This window comes from Anopheles moucheti, chromosome 2, assembly GCF_943734755.1.
Source record: "Anopheles moucheti chromosome 2, idAnoMoucSN_F20_07, whole genome shotgun sequence".
Lineage (NCBI taxonomy): Eukaryota > Metazoa > Arthropoda > Insecta > Diptera > Culicidae > Anopheles > Anopheles moucheti.
The window spans coordinates 26,504,682-26,522,262 of NC_069140.1; the positions used below are offsets into that span (position 1 = coordinate 26,504,682).

General features: G+C 44.8%; 2 protein-coding genes across 2 annotated transcripts; both read left to right on the forward strand.

Moving 5' to 3' along the window:
• The first annotated feature begins 633 nt into the window (after positions 1-633).
• Positions 634-2,678, forward strand: LOC128298570 (uncharacterized). Its single transcript, XM_053034337.1, has 5 exons — positions 634-1,012; positions 1,093-1,206; positions 1,287-1,412; positions 2,008-2,404; positions 2,471-2,678. The coding sequence occupies exons 1-5, from the start codon at positions 634-636 to the stop codon at positions 2,676-2,678; spliced, it is 1,224 nt and encodes a 407-aa protein (XP_052890297.1).
• A 10,355-nt stretch (positions 2,679-13,033) lies between these two features.
• Positions 13,034-14,215, forward strand: LOC128298294 (uncharacterized). Its single transcript, XM_053034039.1, has 2 exons — positions 13,034-13,398; positions 13,480-14,215. The coding sequence occupies exons 1-2, from the start codon at positions 13,034-13,036 to the stop codon at positions 14,213-14,215; spliced, it is 1,101 nt and encodes a 366-aa protein (XP_052889999.1).
• Positions 14,216-17,581: the final 3,366 nt, after the last annotated feature.

Consider the following 17,581-nt stretch of genomic DNA (forward strand, 5'->3'; position numbering starts at 1 on the left):
CAATCAATTCCCACGTTCGATACGGAACTCATTAACGTTAGTCAACACAATTTTCGTACGCATCAGCCCCGATGTTCAATTTTTGTCGAACAGGAAAACAACACACTCAACAACCGGCAGCCTGGTTTTGTTATTATTTCCCGAACCACGATATAAAAATAAAGGGGCGCTATGCTCGCAAGGTTTCGTGCTACAGCACAGGTTCAATTTAAACCCCTCAATCTATTGTTTGTTCCGTTTTCCACTCGGTTGTTACATTCACCGCACAGCATTAAACATCGGGTCATGGCGCCTACGCAGTATTCAAACAAGCTTTAATTAATTGTTCATTTTATTTTATATTTTTTGCTTTAGATTCTCCGGTCGCAATCATCCACACCGAACTACCGCACAGATTACGAACGAGAGCACCAACTTATTTTGGTTATTAAATTCGTTGCCGATGGTGCGTCTAGCGGAAGAAAGCAACAACATCGAAGGGAAGCAACTCTTTGTCCTCAACGTCACAGAGAAGCATTTAAACGGCGAGTGAATCATTTGCGTGCTACAAAAAACACTGAACCGAAATTAAGTTGCTGCTGTGAACAGGATACCTCAAACATACGAAAGAGCACGCGGTCTTCTAGCTTCATCATGGTAACCATTAGGCGCCTGTCACGGCCGATGGCACTCGGTACGATATTGGTTCTAGTGGTCGCTATCTATCCAACGCATGCAGCAGGAATCGCTGAAAATCACACCACCAGCACGCATCCGAATGAGCTAGAAGAGTTCGAAAGCGCCTTGACCGACTATGTGGGTGATTGGTTTAGTCGAAATTCAAAGGATTTAATTGAAATTGCGTTCACTACGGGACGGCCCTCCGGGGCAAGCAACTCGTCCACGTCGCTCACCAACTTCGATCGTGCTGTTATCAAGGGAGTAGCTCGGTTTCTAGGCACTGCCGCGGACGTTGCCCAGAGCCGTGCGTCTTCAAAGGCACCCGAGTCGGGACGATTGTTTTTCTTCAAAGGTACGAGGTCATCAAGCTCCAAGCTCCATGTCGAACCATGTTCATTACAGTTGCCAAACAAACATTTTTTTCCACCACAGGCATGAAGAAACTGCTCTGGCCAGTCATGATTGGGCTACAGATAGTAAAAACCGTGCTGATCATGATGTTCCTACCAAGCATCATCGGTTCACTGGGCAAAATAGTGGGCAAAGGTAAAAGCGCCCGTTCGATGTCCTATCTACAAATACTTTCCAACGCATCATTCCGTTTTTCATTTTGATTGTATTTCCAGGACTCTCGTCGGTTTCTGGTTTGTCCCATCCGGTGCAGACGGTGGACGACTTGGACTTCAAGGATACTACGTCCTACAATGCGGATCACGACTTCGGTATGAATGATGGTTATCTGCCTGCGGATGGTAAGTTAGGAATGATGGCTCGAACGATGGCACAATTAACGACAAAATGTAGCAGAGAACAAAGCCCGTACAGATGATCCTGGTGCGAGGCATGATACTATAATGCATACATTTCAGATGCACAAACTTTCTTTATTAGGACAAGATTATGTTTTGCAAACATGGTTCGATAAGCCTAAAATTAAGGATACACATAGTCACTTTATTGTTTTACATTACATCAGTAATAATGATTATAATGAGAAAAGTTTTCAAAGTTCCTTGTGAAGACGATTTTTTTCTGTTCTAAAAGCTTGTTTTTTTTTCATTTAATTGAATTAATAAAAATTATAATCGAATATTTAAACATAGGTTTCTTTAGACTTTGGACACGCAATTCACAATATTGGATAATGATTTCACCTGTTTAGGTCTAGTTGTAAAATCTTCAAAGTTTTATATAAATCTCTAATTACATGTTTAAAATAAGTGAAGTTAGAATAAGAAGTTAATAATCAAACAGTATTAGTATGGGAATGAAATACAATAACCAAATTTTTTAAGTGTTTTAAATCTGAGGTGAGTTACATTCTGGTATTAATTTCTTGTTTTACAGATGCCCACCCATCGGGGACAAGCTACAACTCGATCGTTTACGATCCGGCCTCAATGGGCGCCCACAATAATGCGGCCAACGCACTATCCCGGCTCGGTTACGGTGGTGGTCGTGTAACGTACGTTGGACCATCCATGGCCCAGGCGGCTAACCGACGGAAGCAGCAATCGGCCAAGAACGATTTCAAAATATTCCACGATATCCCGAGCAGCAGTCTCCTGTTGACGAACTATGATCCGTTCTACAGCCCGCTGTTGTCCCGGCTGGACGCCATCTTTGCCCAAATGGGACTATCCAACAGGGAGGAACAATGTCGCCAACGGCTCGTCTGCCTGATGTACGCTAATCCGGCCAAATATGCACCGTACAGTAATCTCATATCGGCGCAGCTGAGCAGGTAAGTGGATTGATGAATGACACTGCAAGTTCGAAGGCACTTACGGGCATTGCTGTTGTTTTCCAGGGAGTTGGATGAGCTTCGTAAACCGACCAATGACAATCCGGACATTCTGCGGTTCTTCAAGTACATGCGAGCGGCTAAGGATGGGCAGGACGGCGTGGACTGCGATGCCCACTATAAGGACTGCATCGGTTACAAGGACCTGTCGAACCCGGCCATGGTTACTACGTTCAACGATATCAACAAGCTCGTGCATGCCCGCAAACTGTAGAAAAAACAGAATTGGAAACGGATAGAAAGATTTCAAACCTCAAACGCCATCCCCGCCCATACGGCAATGGAGAGTTCTTCATTCTCCAATAGTTGCCCCTACTACTTTCGATAGGAGAACAAAGGTGCAGGAACACAAACAAATATCAACTAGCGGACCAACTATTCCAAGCTGATCAAGAAAGTAGATGGTGATGGGTTCATTACGTGACTGGATCTGATTTCGATTCACTAACTACACAACGAAGTAATTGCAGCTTTCTTCTCTTTTAAACTGCGACTGCTCACTGTGCAGTATCTAGCGGAAAGTAGTTGGCTTTAACAAATCTTCTTTTCCTACTGAAATCCTTACTTTCCCTCGATCAATGCGTGAACATATTTATGGAGCTATTTATTTATTTATTTATTTATTTAAATTATTTATTTAGAGCTACTATTTGATGCTATTTATTTGAGAACATGAAGCACGAAGAAAAGAGCATGTCTGTTTGCGCTAGAATTAAAGCGTTGTGTACAGGTTGTGTATGTAATTAGTAGCCGAGTAGCCACTCGCCCGTGTCCCGAGCGGATGCTGGCATGTGGGAAATGAAATGCGCACCGTGGCATTATAATTAAGAACGATGAACTAAACAATAAAGCTTGCGTAAAGACAAATGGGATGTTCTGCCCATCCCTGGTGACAGCAATTCCACCGAACGAACCGAAGCTGGTGGCTGAAGGACCAAGTTTGGTAAAAAAAAAAACAGAAAATCAAACTAGAATAACATAACGAACGTCAGGGTTTTGTGGCTTTTTGGAAGCGGAACGCACTCGACGTTGGATGTAAAATATAGTAGTTGTTCAAACACCGCGACAAAGACAAACGGATGCTAGAATATAGGACGGGATCGCGTGTAGGTGTGCTGTTAGGATGTAGTGGTCTGGGCGAAAAATGTGCGCAAGCAGATCGAGAACAATAAAGAGTCTCGTGCGAGAAGATGCTGCTGTTCAGTTCGCTTCAATTACATTCATTTCCCCCGTGACGTATTGTGAAAAATGTGTGCCCGTGGTTGTGCACGGTTGTCTCCTACTTCCGAACCTAAATGATGTGTATTTGTATTCGCAATTTCGTTTTTCGCTTCCATTCTCAGGTCCATGTTCATATGCTGTGGGTGTGGGCATAATAGAATCCTAGCATGTTCACGCTGAAAGAAATATGAAAGTATGAGCAGATAGCTGGTTCACAATTCTGCGAAGCTGAACAATAGTGGAAATCGACAGTGTGTGCATAATCTATTTCTTTACATACCAACGAACTCATGGAATTGAATGGGTGTTGAGGTTATACATTTATTTCAGGTCATAAACTTTTAATAACGTTGAAATATTCGCTTCCCAGAACCATGGTACCTAGTATTTTGCATCAGTCTCAATAAAGTTAATAAAAAATAACCGCCACCTAATTTTCAAACATGGTACAGCACCTATTATGAAGTTGACGTTGTTAAATAATTATGAGTAGAACCCTACAAAAGCTCTAGTTTAGCACGTTGGACAAAAAGCATTAAAGCTGAAGCTACAAAACGATGTTAAAAGCATAATTGAATCCTGCCTAAAGATTCTTGTTTCGCTGACGAATACCGACATTTTGTGTTGTTATTGAACAACATAATTTATTAATCTACAACGTGACGGTATTTAAAATCAATTAAATAGTAGCTAAATAACTTAGGATTAGGATAGGATTTCCAAAGCTTGGTTCTATGAAAAATCCGAACAGTTTTCGACCATGGAGGGGGTTGTTTTTCACAATGAAACCTTACATCAGTCGTATTTGAGTTATAAGTAATTACTACCCTTGTAATTTGATGAAGTTTACAATTGGCTTCTGAGTGAAGTTAACAGTTGATCGATCTACTGCACTGATAAATAATAAATTGTTATAACTATTTTCTTCCATTCGTCGCAATAGTCCCAAGAAAACAAATTGTAACCACAATTGCATACTTTCGGGCGTTTATCTTGGAATGCTTCGTAGATGAGCATACGAACACACAACATGATTCATGCAGGGGCAAGTCGTGTTAAACTTGGCGCCGTTACGACACAATCAATCCTCCACTACGAAGCCTCTCGACAGCCGTACCCACGTGGTGGGTATGGCTCAGCCGGACTTACCCACCTTTTGCAACGCAAACCCGGATCCAACCGGCAGCAGGGTTATCGACCGTAGCGCGCTGCACAATTCTCGGCATCAATGGTTGCGATTTGCTCCGGGAAAACCCCCGGACACTACGCTTCAATGTTCACCCACTGACCCAGTGCCCTCCTGTCCGCATGCTGACTTCACGGTCCAACCATACGGAAAATGATTCACACGTTCACATTCAGACAGAGGACGGTCTAGTCCGTGTGGTTTCGTTGCGTCTGTTGCTGGTTGTATTTGCCGGTATTGCATAATCGATTGATGCTTGACGTGTGTGCGGTACGGAGGACGTTCGTACGCGATGGCGCGTTTATGTTTGTTCATGTTGATTTTCGTACTTTCCGATTGCTCGCCGTGCCGTGTCTCTCCTGGGGAACGCTAGTAACGAACGCTGAACTAAATCTTTCCGCTGGCATTGGTTGTGATTGTTGGTCCCGGGATGCTGCAGTACGCTGGTAGGGCTCGCGCGACATTATGCAATCGCAAACCATGGCTTCGGTACGAACAAAACGGGTTCCAACACCAGCTGAATGCGTATCAACGCCAACGCTTCACTGTTGTTCGGTGAAAGCCAACGCCAGTGTTAGGAAGTGAGCACAAAAAATCAACCGCTGGTTGATGTCGACTTTTGGTCCACCCCGTACGTACGTACAATCAGGCAGGCAGGTCAAAAGTGAACCTCCCAGAACGCTCCTTTCGGCATGCGATACGGTTTGCTTTTCATCAGCTGAAATTATTATTCATGAACTGACGAATGGGTGGGTAGAATTTGTTATCAACTTGTCGAATATATTTACCCCGCGACCGAGATCCGACCGAGATTGATTGCGTACGTGCGGCTGTGGGGGTGTGTTTTGCTACTGGACCGCTGATTGAAAAAACGTGCGTCGGAAAAACCAACCAATTGCAACATTACCGTTTGCGGGTTTTGTTTGTATAAATATTGACAATGTATCATTTCGTCGATGTACATCAAATCATTCCGTTCGGTATGACACGCAATTTTGTAGATTCGTTTGTTTACCTTAATATGATCAGAAATTTATTGGAACCATCATGAAGCAGCTACTATTGATTCGCGATATTTCGAAGCCAGAATTACGATATTCGCCCTATATTCGCCCTATTCGATCATCGCCCTAGAGCCAAACGCTCGAAGGATGCTTAGAATGTTAAACAGATCGACTTTCCCCGGAAAGGCGCAAACTTTCACTCTCCGATAAGTCCTGTCCGAAACAAAGATGGTCCCAAATCCTTACGGATTCCAGCGCCAAGATTCGAGCCATGCGGGCCAAGTTGTGCGATGAGTCATCTTTGAACGTGCCAACTATTTACCCATCTCCCTTCTACCGGACCAAGCCGTGACCTACATGACGCGCGCCACTGTTGGCAGCATCTCCCGGTTGGTGCCCAAGCAAAGAACCTTGGCCACACCACCTTCCAAAACCATCGTATGGGACTCCCTCCCGGACGGTGCACACAACCGCCCAATGCAGCGCGTTCATTGACGGCAGCAAACCCGACAACAGCCAAACCGAATGAAGTATAAAACCGAATGAAGTGAACTTTCGACCATTCAGTTTCACTTTCGCTCTCGTTCGCAAAGTCTGGCCAATTTTGCTCTAGTGTGACGGCGGCCCGTAACCCACTCACAGCGCTGGGGTAAGTATTTCATTTGGAAAACGGACTGTAAACTCTGCTACACCTGAGCCGGCCGGGGATGATATATTGTTCGTTGTATTTGGGGATTACCTTTCGACCAAGCGCGGCGAATAATGTGTGGCGAAAAAGGAGCAGTGTAGTGGCATCCACAGTATATTTCCCACGTTCTACGAATTTTCGTGCAAAAAAGGGACATTTTCATGTGTGCGTGTGTGTGAATTTGAGTTATCTCGTCCCAGGGAACCCTAGCGAGGATTGGAACCAGTGCTTTTCTGGTCTGCAACTGATCCCTTCATCGTGAAACTTAATGAAATGAAAATAATAATACAAAAGAAACAGCTGTGAGCAAGGAGACACGAACCGAGTGAAGCAATCCCTTGAGAGGCGAACCCGGGGTGGAAATGAAAAGCATGAACATTAAGGAGCAACAGCTCCCAGTGTACGAAAAAAAAACAACACAAAACAACAACGAAACTGTGTAATAACACACAATGCTGGGGTGGAAAATGTATAGAAATGGCGGGAGAAGAGCAGAAATGAAAAAAAAACAACGAAAAAGCACGCAAAAATATATAAAAAAAAAGAAACACGCGCACCGTTGATGAAACGAACGATACAACAAAACAGAAGCACCAACCACCATTCCCGTGCAAGCTAGTGAAAGATTGATAGCCCAAACGTGACCTTTCCGGGTGGTGCACAACCCGTACGGGTGGGTCGTTTTCAGTGCCCGGTTTCGGTTGTCATTTTTGAACGCACGGAACCATCTTTCGCCACACACACCTAAAGGGGCTCGTAAAGGCCCCACGGGCACTTCATAATGAACCGTGCGGATTGCTCCTTTTTTTTTTGCACCACGGGATAATTAATTTCATCCATCGGTGGCGAACGATCCTTCTTGTCATAGCGCCCAGACGGGCGCTTTCGGTTTGGCGAGTGACCCGGTTGCCAATATCGGGAAAATAGAAACACTCCTGGCGTGGGTGACTCGGAAGCAATGGGAACCCCAGCACAGACGGGGTCGCGTAATTTATGTACTTTAAATTTATCGGTCCACGTTCGAGGGGATGTTTACACTGCTGAAAGCTTTAAGTGGAAAAGCGTTTGGAGGTTTTAGTCGTTGTTTAACGCAACAAACACTGACGAAGCTGTTGCTGAAATCTGGCGAATGGTTTATATTGATTTCTTCGCAGCACTGTGCCCTGTAACCCACTAGCTGTAGCTTCCCTTTCGTAGGTTCCGACACCGACAACCTGCATTTGGCCTAGAAAAGGCACCCACTAAAACAATGCTGACCTTCCCGGCACCTAAGGTGAACGGGCAAAACAATGATAGATTGCAGTCGATGATCATCAAAATTCCGCTCAGCTTTGGGACATGACCGAGAAAACAGTGGCCCATTTATGTTTTTTTTTATTTTTTGCTGTTGATCGGAAGCGTGAGTTTTGGGGCAGTGAAGCGGGCCTAATAAATAGGACAAATCGTTTCACAGTTGTCGTGTGACCACGCACGCTTCTCACGTAATCGCATCGACCGTCGTACGGCATCACACGTACCCCCGTAGGTTAGCCGGCGTTACAGGATGGTCTGAAGAAGGCAAGTGTTGTAATGTTAAGGCGTTGGTGCCAATTGTTACTGCTTCGTTTTGCAGATGAAAACATTTCCGAATGGTGGTGCTTTAAGCGGACATGGAATTGAATTTTTAAATCTGGCGAAAATTTGTTCCCAAAATGATAACAAACCACAACAACACAAAATTTTGCTTGCGGTAGTGTATGAGTTAATAATTCAAATAATTCATAACAAATGAAGCTACTTTGTTGTATTAAGTTAAAAAAAACATTGATGGAGCACCCAATGCTACAAGTGCGTTATTAATTATGCAGACCCATTTTCAGGGTTTTTGAGGTCACGTGATGTGATGTTGGACCCATGTGCTGGGTTACTTGTGGGAATTTGCCATTCGTGGAAATGGATTATGAAGCCTTCACATTTTCGGCAACTCTGGGAAGGTTTTCATCAAACACGCATAACACATTGCGAATGAGTGAAATGAGCAAGTTATTCCCCAGAATTTATTTCCGATAGCCAAACCTACAGTTGCACCTGTACAAATTGAACTCCACAACTCTGAAATCGTTGACAGAGACAGAACAGCAAACTTCAAAGTGACAAAGCACCAGAAAAACGTACTTGCACAACTCGAATAGAATTCGTAAGTGAATCCTCATGCTCCACTGAACTCAAAAACTACGAAATTGTTGTCAATTTCACAAAGTTTTACACATTAAGTGACAACGTTGAAGCAACACAGTTTTAAAATTCTATTCAAATTGAACCTGAGAGTCTGCTTCCATTTTCTGTGACCCTGCAAACTTTCTTGATTAACAGGCAGAAAATTTCACTACCGAGTTAATTTAGATAACTGTAAACAAAAAAAACTGTGGAAAAGGATTCCAGGTCTACCTCCAGAAATTTTAGCTTAACTTGTTTGGAATTCAGAATTGGTTGAAGGTTTATCACTTGAACAAGAAAACTATTTAAATAACACATTTAGAGTAATTTTCGAATAATTATCAAATGTAACTTGAATAAACAGAGGTTAAAGCGAGATCGTTTTCAATTTTCATCAAGAATTTGGTTGATGTTTAAATCGATTTTGTATGAAACATTTCGACTTGACGGACGAGTTAGTGGAGAAAACTTTGCACAAAACAAATTTTAATGTAGAAGAAGATTTTGATAGCTGAAAAACTTTCCCGTATGCTTTAATACATTCCTACAAAATCATAAATAATTGAATCTACTTCTATCACTAGATCACTCATGTAGTCTATCAGATATGCGGCCTGGCCGTTCTACCGATAATAAAAAAAAACAACTTTAGAACCCTAATTGGCCTCATACCCATGGTGAAGGTTTGAGCATTAAATGATTTAATTTCATACAATTAATTATCGTTGATGCGATGCATTGATTGTAGCAAAATGTTACATTTGTTTTCAATTACAACGTACTCCAACGCATCATACCTCAAACCACGTAATGGGACGGAACAATCTGTTAAGCACTCGATCAAAGTTTTCCGCCGTACCGAACATCCCGGCACACATACCGATTCTTGCCGTTATGGAATTATCTGCTCAAACCGGTTTTGAAGCTTTCCCATCTTCTCCATTTGTTTGCCCGTTTCCATCCGATCGTCCGACGGTGGTGCGGAATGCAACGGACCGGCGAAGGAGATGATTGCAACCGGCTCGTTTACGACCGCACACGTGTATTTCGTACCGCTTGTGTTTCTGCGCTTGCATGTGATTGCGCACCGTCTAGAAGCGGCCTGTAGCCAATCGAAACTCAATGAAAATTAATGAAATTAACCAGCTCACTGAGGCCGATTTTCCACCGAATCACTCGCGGAAATAGCTTGCCGGGCTGCGCGGTGGGTAGAGAGTGGCCACCGTCCCTCGCTCCAGCCATCGCATCGGGGCGTGGGTTGGATCGTTGTTTTTAAGGTAGCCCAGAGTTCCTTTCTCCTTCGCAAGCGTGCTACAGCTTTGCGACTCTCTTTGCGACCAGTACCCAGTTGCTCTCTGTCTCTCCCGCGCCATCCGGGACCGAGATCGACCGCGGTGGGGTTGTTTTGGCGCACCCATTCGTGGGGTCTTAGTGCGTCGGTTCAGACACGGCTCCGTCGAGGTCGTCACCAGTTTGCGAGCGTGCGTGCACGTGATGGAGCGCAGGATAAAGCAGCATCAACCGGCGCACCGGATGTGCTAATGCGTACGTGAGACTAGAAGCTCCCGGGAAGTGCATCGATTTGCATCCTTGGGTGTACGGCTTTTGTGCAGACTTTGGTGACCGCGACTTTGCCGATACGCGTGCAAAGGTTGCAAAGCGCAAAACCGATGACAATTCGAAAGTGAGCAAGTGAAAGTGCAGCCAACTTTCGGGCCTGTACGTGACACGTGAGTGTGAGTGTTTGCAGTTTTGTTTCCCCGGGGGGTGATAGTGGGTTGCTTTGACGTGGCGTGAACTTGAGCCGTGTGCCACGTGTCTGCCGAACGGATAGCTGTTAGTGGTTCGCAACCTCCAACCCTTAAGGCGACACATGGAAAGGATGTTCTTGTGAGGCATACGAGTTCTACCGCTCTGTTTGAACCCCTCACGGACACACCTTCCTAGCGGGCGAATGTGGGCAAGTGAAAGTGAATCGTGCTAGATTGGCTGTTTGGTGAGCGGTCGCCGAACGAATGCTCTCGGTATGTGGGCCGTTTTCCATTTCATTTCGTTACTCAATCAACTTGAAGACTGAAGTGTTTGACCGGTAGAAAATAGCCCAGAAACGTTATGGGACAGTATCGAAACAGGGTTACTAGCGTGATAAGGAGTCTCTGCCATGAGTGGTTATGCTATTCCCCAAACACAAGTGCACAAGTTTCGGCAAACATAATCAACTTCATGGACATGGACATTTCACATAACCGATCGAGATAGTTAGTTTTAATCCCATGTGCAACATTGCTTTACAATTTCCGAGCGGAAAAGTTGACTCCGGGCACGTTTTTGATCGACGGTTATAAAGTGAAGGGGTAGTTTCCTTGTGGAAAATAAGGATTATAGAGCAAAAAAGTTCATTACCTCACTTGCGATAAAAATTGTGTGTATAGTAGCAACAACAAAATAAAACCGGTTCGAATCTGGCTATGTAGGTTATGTCATAAACTGTTGAGAGCCGGTGATGTATTTAAAAAATGATCGAAATTTGTAATATCACGAGTTAGGAAAATTCGATTGATTGGCAGCTAAATTGATTTCCAGGTTATTGGCTTCCCCTTTTTTGTTAATTTTTGTATGTTGGTCTTGCTCAGCTTATACTCTTCCAATAGAACTTTTTCCTAGTTTCAAAAATAAAGAAAACGTTATCAGATTGGTAGTTAGTGACGTGGAAACATAGTGACGTCGTCAGAATGACAGTACATCCAGCCGAGCTGATGGGAAATAGGTCCTATCCCGTAGCGATAGATTCCATACAACGTAGTTACCTAAAATAGTTGAAAATGGCTTCATGCGTTAGGGCAGGAATGATGTCATAAAAAAATAACGATGTAACCATATCGACGGAATTCGAGTCGAGTCGTGTCACCATTTTTTATTCATTGTACTCATCTCGTAGATCATTCCACCATGTTGACCTACAGTTGAGCTAAAATGTATGAACATTGTAATACCAATGTTAGATTTTTACCAATCTCCCCAACATGAAACGCAAGTCCACTTTGTTTGAATTTCGGCGCATATTCTCTGAACCTCAAATATGATGTTTGTAACAGCATATCGATACGGGTGCACCGTTATTCCGGTCGGAATCTGCTTGTCTATGACCCTGCGGCGTGAGTAAGACTTTAGCAACGATATTTAGTACTTGTTGACCATTCCATGGAAACGGTGGATATTGCAGCGAAAGGAAAACACGAGCGAATGCGAAGCAAATACCTAAAGCCCACCAATAACTGCGTGTTCGATTTCGGCCAGCACATACACGCACTCCGGGCTCCGGGAAAATGAACACATCATGCTGCTGTCGGTTGATTGCACCTGATGTTGTTAGAATTTTTTTTTTTGCTCTCTTGTTGTCTCCACAAACACGATAACATTTCTCGTTTCGGAACATAATTATGAACCACACATTGCACAACCACACATCGCAAACTTCCACCAATCCACCAACCAAACCGCACACGGTACACTAAATCTGTCCACCGAGTTAGTTGTTGATGCCACCCGTTTAGTTTCCCCTCTCTTCTCGGGCAATGGAACGAGCTCGAGAGAAATTCGTATTTCAAGCACTGCGCTTTCTCGGACACTGCTCCATCGCAGCGCGGCAGCAAACATCTGGATGCGGGGTGGGTGGGTTGGTTGAGCCTTACGGAACGGAATACGACCGATTACACCGATTCCGTTCGTTGCGCGAGGCTCTACGCGTTTTTCCCCCTGCACGTTCCGCTTTTCGCGCTTATCGATCGCGTGTGGATTTGGGTTGCGACCGAGTGCAAGTTTTCCACAACGCTCCACAGCGCACAGTGGGTTACCTCGATCGGTCGATCGGCCGATCGATCGCAAGGGGGATTCGGACGCCTCGGCTGACTCAAATGGCTTGCAGGTTACTGCGTGTTAACAAGTGGTTCATCTTTGCCAGCTCTCACGTGTGCTGTTCGCTATCGTCACGCCTGATGACGTGCGTGGTTGATGGGTTTATCGGAGCATTAAGCTAGGCTGGGCCCTACCATCGAACCTTGTTCGATTGTTGCACTAATCACTAGCTGAGAGTCTCGGAAAGCGAGTGCACAATTGGGGGAGCGAACGAACAGGCTCAAAGTGGACCACCATTCGTCGGGAAGGGACCAAGGGCTTGCCATGGGAAAGTAGGAGACAGTTGATTCGTACGACCCGCACACGACCGATCCATTCGGTACTCACACCGCTCTGCTGTTTGGATGTCCTTTACAGAAATGCATGTCCTCGTGAAGCATTCACATCGGGGCGGAACGTGGCTGGGACCGGTCGGTGTCTTGGCGGTTCTGCTGCTGGCGTTCTGTGTCTCTCCAGGTCTACCGGAGGGCATCAAACTACCGGACCAAACATCCAGAACGAACGACGGTGGGCCATCAGTGCCTGTCCAACAACAGCCGGCGGTTGGTGAGGAACGGAGGCAGGGTAAGAACCTGTTGGACTTCATCGGTCTTGGAACGGGTGGCAATGTGGATCCGTATCTCGCACGCACCAACACCCAATGTTTGAATGGCGAGCTCGCCGAATGCTTCAAGTCCCAGGCACTCAACACTTTCGGCGAGTTCTTCGATAAGGATCAATACCAGTAAGTTATATTGTCAGATTATCCGTTTTTAAATTATGCTTAACCTCAATCCTCATCTCCGTTCTTTACCATGTCACATAGACTTACCAGCGATGCACGCATTATACGACTACCGGAAACACAGCTTCGTTCTCTGGCACAGGAAGGCTACGAGTTTGTAGGCGAGTCCCGTCACAGTGACTCCGAGTGGGAGCTCCTGTACAAGTATGCTCTGCGCCGGTTGGAACGATTCGTCAAGTCCACGGCACTGGAGTTCCAGATGCCCGACCAGCTCACGGAGGAGGGACGATATTCTGCCCGCTTTATCGACGAAATTTCGGACGAAATCGACGTGATCGAAGACAAGAAGGCACCACTGTTTACGCGCCACCGGCTAAAGAAGATCTTCATTCCACTGCTGCTGATACTGAAGGTGTTCAAGCTGAAGCTGCTACTCTTCCTGCCGCTCGTACTCGGCCTGGCCAGCTTCAAGAAGCTGCTCGGTTTTCTCGCCATTATTGTGCCGGGCGTGATCGGCTATCTGAAGCTGTTTAAGCCACACCAGAGCTGCTGTACGAACGATATCTTCTCGGGCGGATATCAACCACAGTATTCGCCACAGGGTCTCGGTTCGATCGGCTACAGTCCGTACAAAGAGTACGCTGGCCAGCACTACTCGCGACCGGACGGAGGTTATGCTTCCCCGTACAGCAACTACTATCGCGAATCGGGACGGACAGATGTTCAGGGAAGCAGTGTGAAGTTTGGAGATGATCTCGCCTACCAAGGCTACTCGGAGTATCGCAGCAGCGGCAAGGATGTAAAGGCAGAGAACTGAGGAATGAGCGCGCAGGGAGAACCGTGTTGTCATATTGTATATCATGCATCCAATCGTGTTCATCCGTGCATGTTAATGCCATGCTAGTGTAAATATTTATGACATGTAAAATAAATTAAATATCCATTCCACGAAGCCGTGTTTGTAATGCTATCCAGCAACATGGGATTGTAAATTTTAGCCCACATTTGATATTTTAACCAACTACAACTTCACCGTCGGCACAATGTTTCAAAAGTGTGTTGTACTTATTAAGACTTAAATACAAATTCAACAATATTTTCATCTATTGGAATTTGGAATTGGAAAACGATTTTGATTTAAAGAGCTACAAAATAGTGCTAGAATTCATGTTTTCCTGAAAGATATTAAAAGCTAGTTCACTTTCGTAGAACCAGGCATGGTTCTTTAGAAAAGTCGGTAAGACACAATGCTACCAAGCACTGCTCCACTGGGAATTCAACGCTAATCTTAATCAGTTCGCAGAAGGAATTTAAATTGAAGCACTTCCATCAGCCACCATTATCGCGGCAAAAAGGTTCGGCAGTAATTGTCCCTTCCATCAGACAGTCTAGCAATTAATCTCGTACCTTAACTCCATTATATTGCAAAAACACACTCCCTTTCCAGCGAATACCGGCTCCCTAATGATCCCCTCATTGTGCCCAAATTTATGACCAAACAATCTACCGGACCGGATGATGAGGTATCTTAGTTTCAGCTCGTAATCGATACCGAGCGCAAATTACATTGATCAAACCTAACCCGGGTGAAGCGAAAAAAACAAAACGCAACCACCCGGTAATCCCATTCAGGGTAAGATTTATTTCTTATTTCCATTTCGATGGTGTTGCGTGGCACGGATAGGTTTCCGGCGAAAGATCTGGGAAATGGATCAAACACGCTAACCCTCCTTTGGCCCCAAAGTCAAAGAAGCGATTCGTATTGCCTCATCCATCTCCAGCCCTCGTCATATTTCCCGATGCCATTTATCCTTGTTTTGGTGTTGGCCATTCGGTTCTTAGCTTTCGGTTTTCAATGCTGACGCTGACGACGTCGGATGCGCCACCATAATCGATCCATCAGCCGTTTTCGGGTTCACCACTCGATTCGTCTATTCCGCCAGAAGGCCAGAAGGATCTGCTCGTTAGTAATGGGGTTTTGCGTTCCGCGTACGCCAAATCAATCAGTCGCACGAATCGATCGATTTGAATCCATTTCATTGCACTGCCATGATTTTGATTTCTGCTCATTCTGCCAAGCTAAGAGAAAACATGCGGCGCGTTGTTGTTGCTGTTGTTGGCACTTTTACAGCGGAAACGATGTCCACTGGGTGTCCATCGAAAGTGGTATCACCGGAACCGGTTGCAGTGAGTGAGGGGAGGGGGAAATGAGTATCTTGTGACTCTGGACCGGGCTGCCCATCCTGCTTCAAGGGCAGCCTCGATTTGTGGACATACGTACGCACCCAGCTCTGGTATTCGTGGTGCAATGGCAACAAGGCGTCTTAAACGAACGCAGAAGAAGTAGTACGAGCGACGATGGTACGCATTAAAATCGTGATTTATCAATGAAAGCTGCGCCACTAGCGAAGCATCATCCACCGTACTGAGCGAAGAAAAAGGGCCCACCGTGTCCCCCATCTCGAGGGCTGGGGGAAAAAGTGAAAAACTCGATCCGTTATTACACGACTGCTCCGGTTGCGCTGTATTCGCTTGGGCTATGGCTTGCCCTCGGACGGAAACTACCGTTTCCAGCACGGGAAATGGTGATGATACTCATGATGGTAACAGAAGGAAAAAAAAAACAACCGAAGGAGTCGTTAAGCATCGCCGTACTGTCAGAAAATGGTTTCGATTGAAGCAAAGTGGTGGAAAACGCGCTAGGGGTTGTGAGAGAAAAACCAATAACGATACAACCCCCGGGCGGGCGATGGCATATCGGAGGGCACTCGACCGTGCTACGGATGGGCAAGGATTGAAGCGCTTTCCCTGGTACAGATTGTGGCTGTTGTTTTTTCTCTTCTCTCGCACATGTTTTTATTCCTGTCGTTCATTTTCCTCGGGTCATACGAACAATTTCGTTGAGCTTTAACACCAACACACCAAGCGTGCTGTGCTGTGGAGCATCTTAACAACGATTATTGCACTGTTTACTGCACTTGCACGTGCACGCGACAGCAACATAAAACTTACGCCATCTTGTCATCCTTGCCTATACACTTTCCTCCCTTTCGTTCACACCGCTAGAAGGGTTTTTCGGATTGTATAAACAAAGAACACCTTCCATGGGTGATAGATGCGACAAACGAATTGACACATTAACCCACCGGTGCAGGGTTTTTCTTCCAGACGCCGTAACGGCTTTATTATGCTTTCAAAAGGTCTGGTTCTCAATCAGAAAACAAGCAAAGAAGTTGAAGGAATAAAAACCATCATTAAATTAGAATCTATCATTAGAAAATAGAAAGCTATCTATTAGTAAATCTTTTCGAGCGATAGAAACAAAAACCAATGCGACAAACCACATAAACGTTAGTGGAGAAGTGACTGAGACTACTTTGCTCTGTGGACTGTTTCGTACGGAGAGAAAGTACCCTTTTTCCGTTGAACGTTGCGGCTTTGCCCGATCTTAATGGAAAAATATTTCCAAGAACTAGAACATACCAGGCGCCATAAAACATGTTTCAAAAAGAATGTTTTATCAGTGTTTTTGCAATGCTTTGTTTTCATCGCGATTGCCCCGAGTTCGTACTTCATATTCCCGTTTTGTGCGCAGTGTGTTGATTTTTAATTAAAAACAAACCGTTCATCTGGTACACGTTGAAGCTGCCAAAGGATAACAATAAAACAGAGATAAGTACGTTCCTAGAAAGCTGGCGTATAAATTCCACTAGAACTAGCTTTAACAAAATGTACTCAATGCAATCGAAAATTGCATACTAATGAACATGGACTCGCTCAGTAATGCGTCACCCATGTATGGGCGAGGCGGAATGTTTTCCCGAGCCAATGTCTACCGATTATGGCTGACGCTCTTGTGTATAATAAATGCAACGTGTAATACATTTTTCATCTGCATTTTTTATATGGAATCAATAGAAAAAGCCACTTAGTGATTCTGGAGATAAGTATTTTATTTTACAAATAAAAATAAAGCGGAGCGCCAATTATCCAGATAATGCAGCTCGGAAATGACAGATCCAAAAGAAATTTGACATATTCCCCAACATAGCAACTTAGTTGACGGAAGGAATGAAAGAGCCAATTTTATAACATAAAATGAGTTCAAACTCTAGAAAAATACAACTACACTTTAATTTTCAACAATTAAACATACAGGAAAAATACGTTACACACCCAAAAC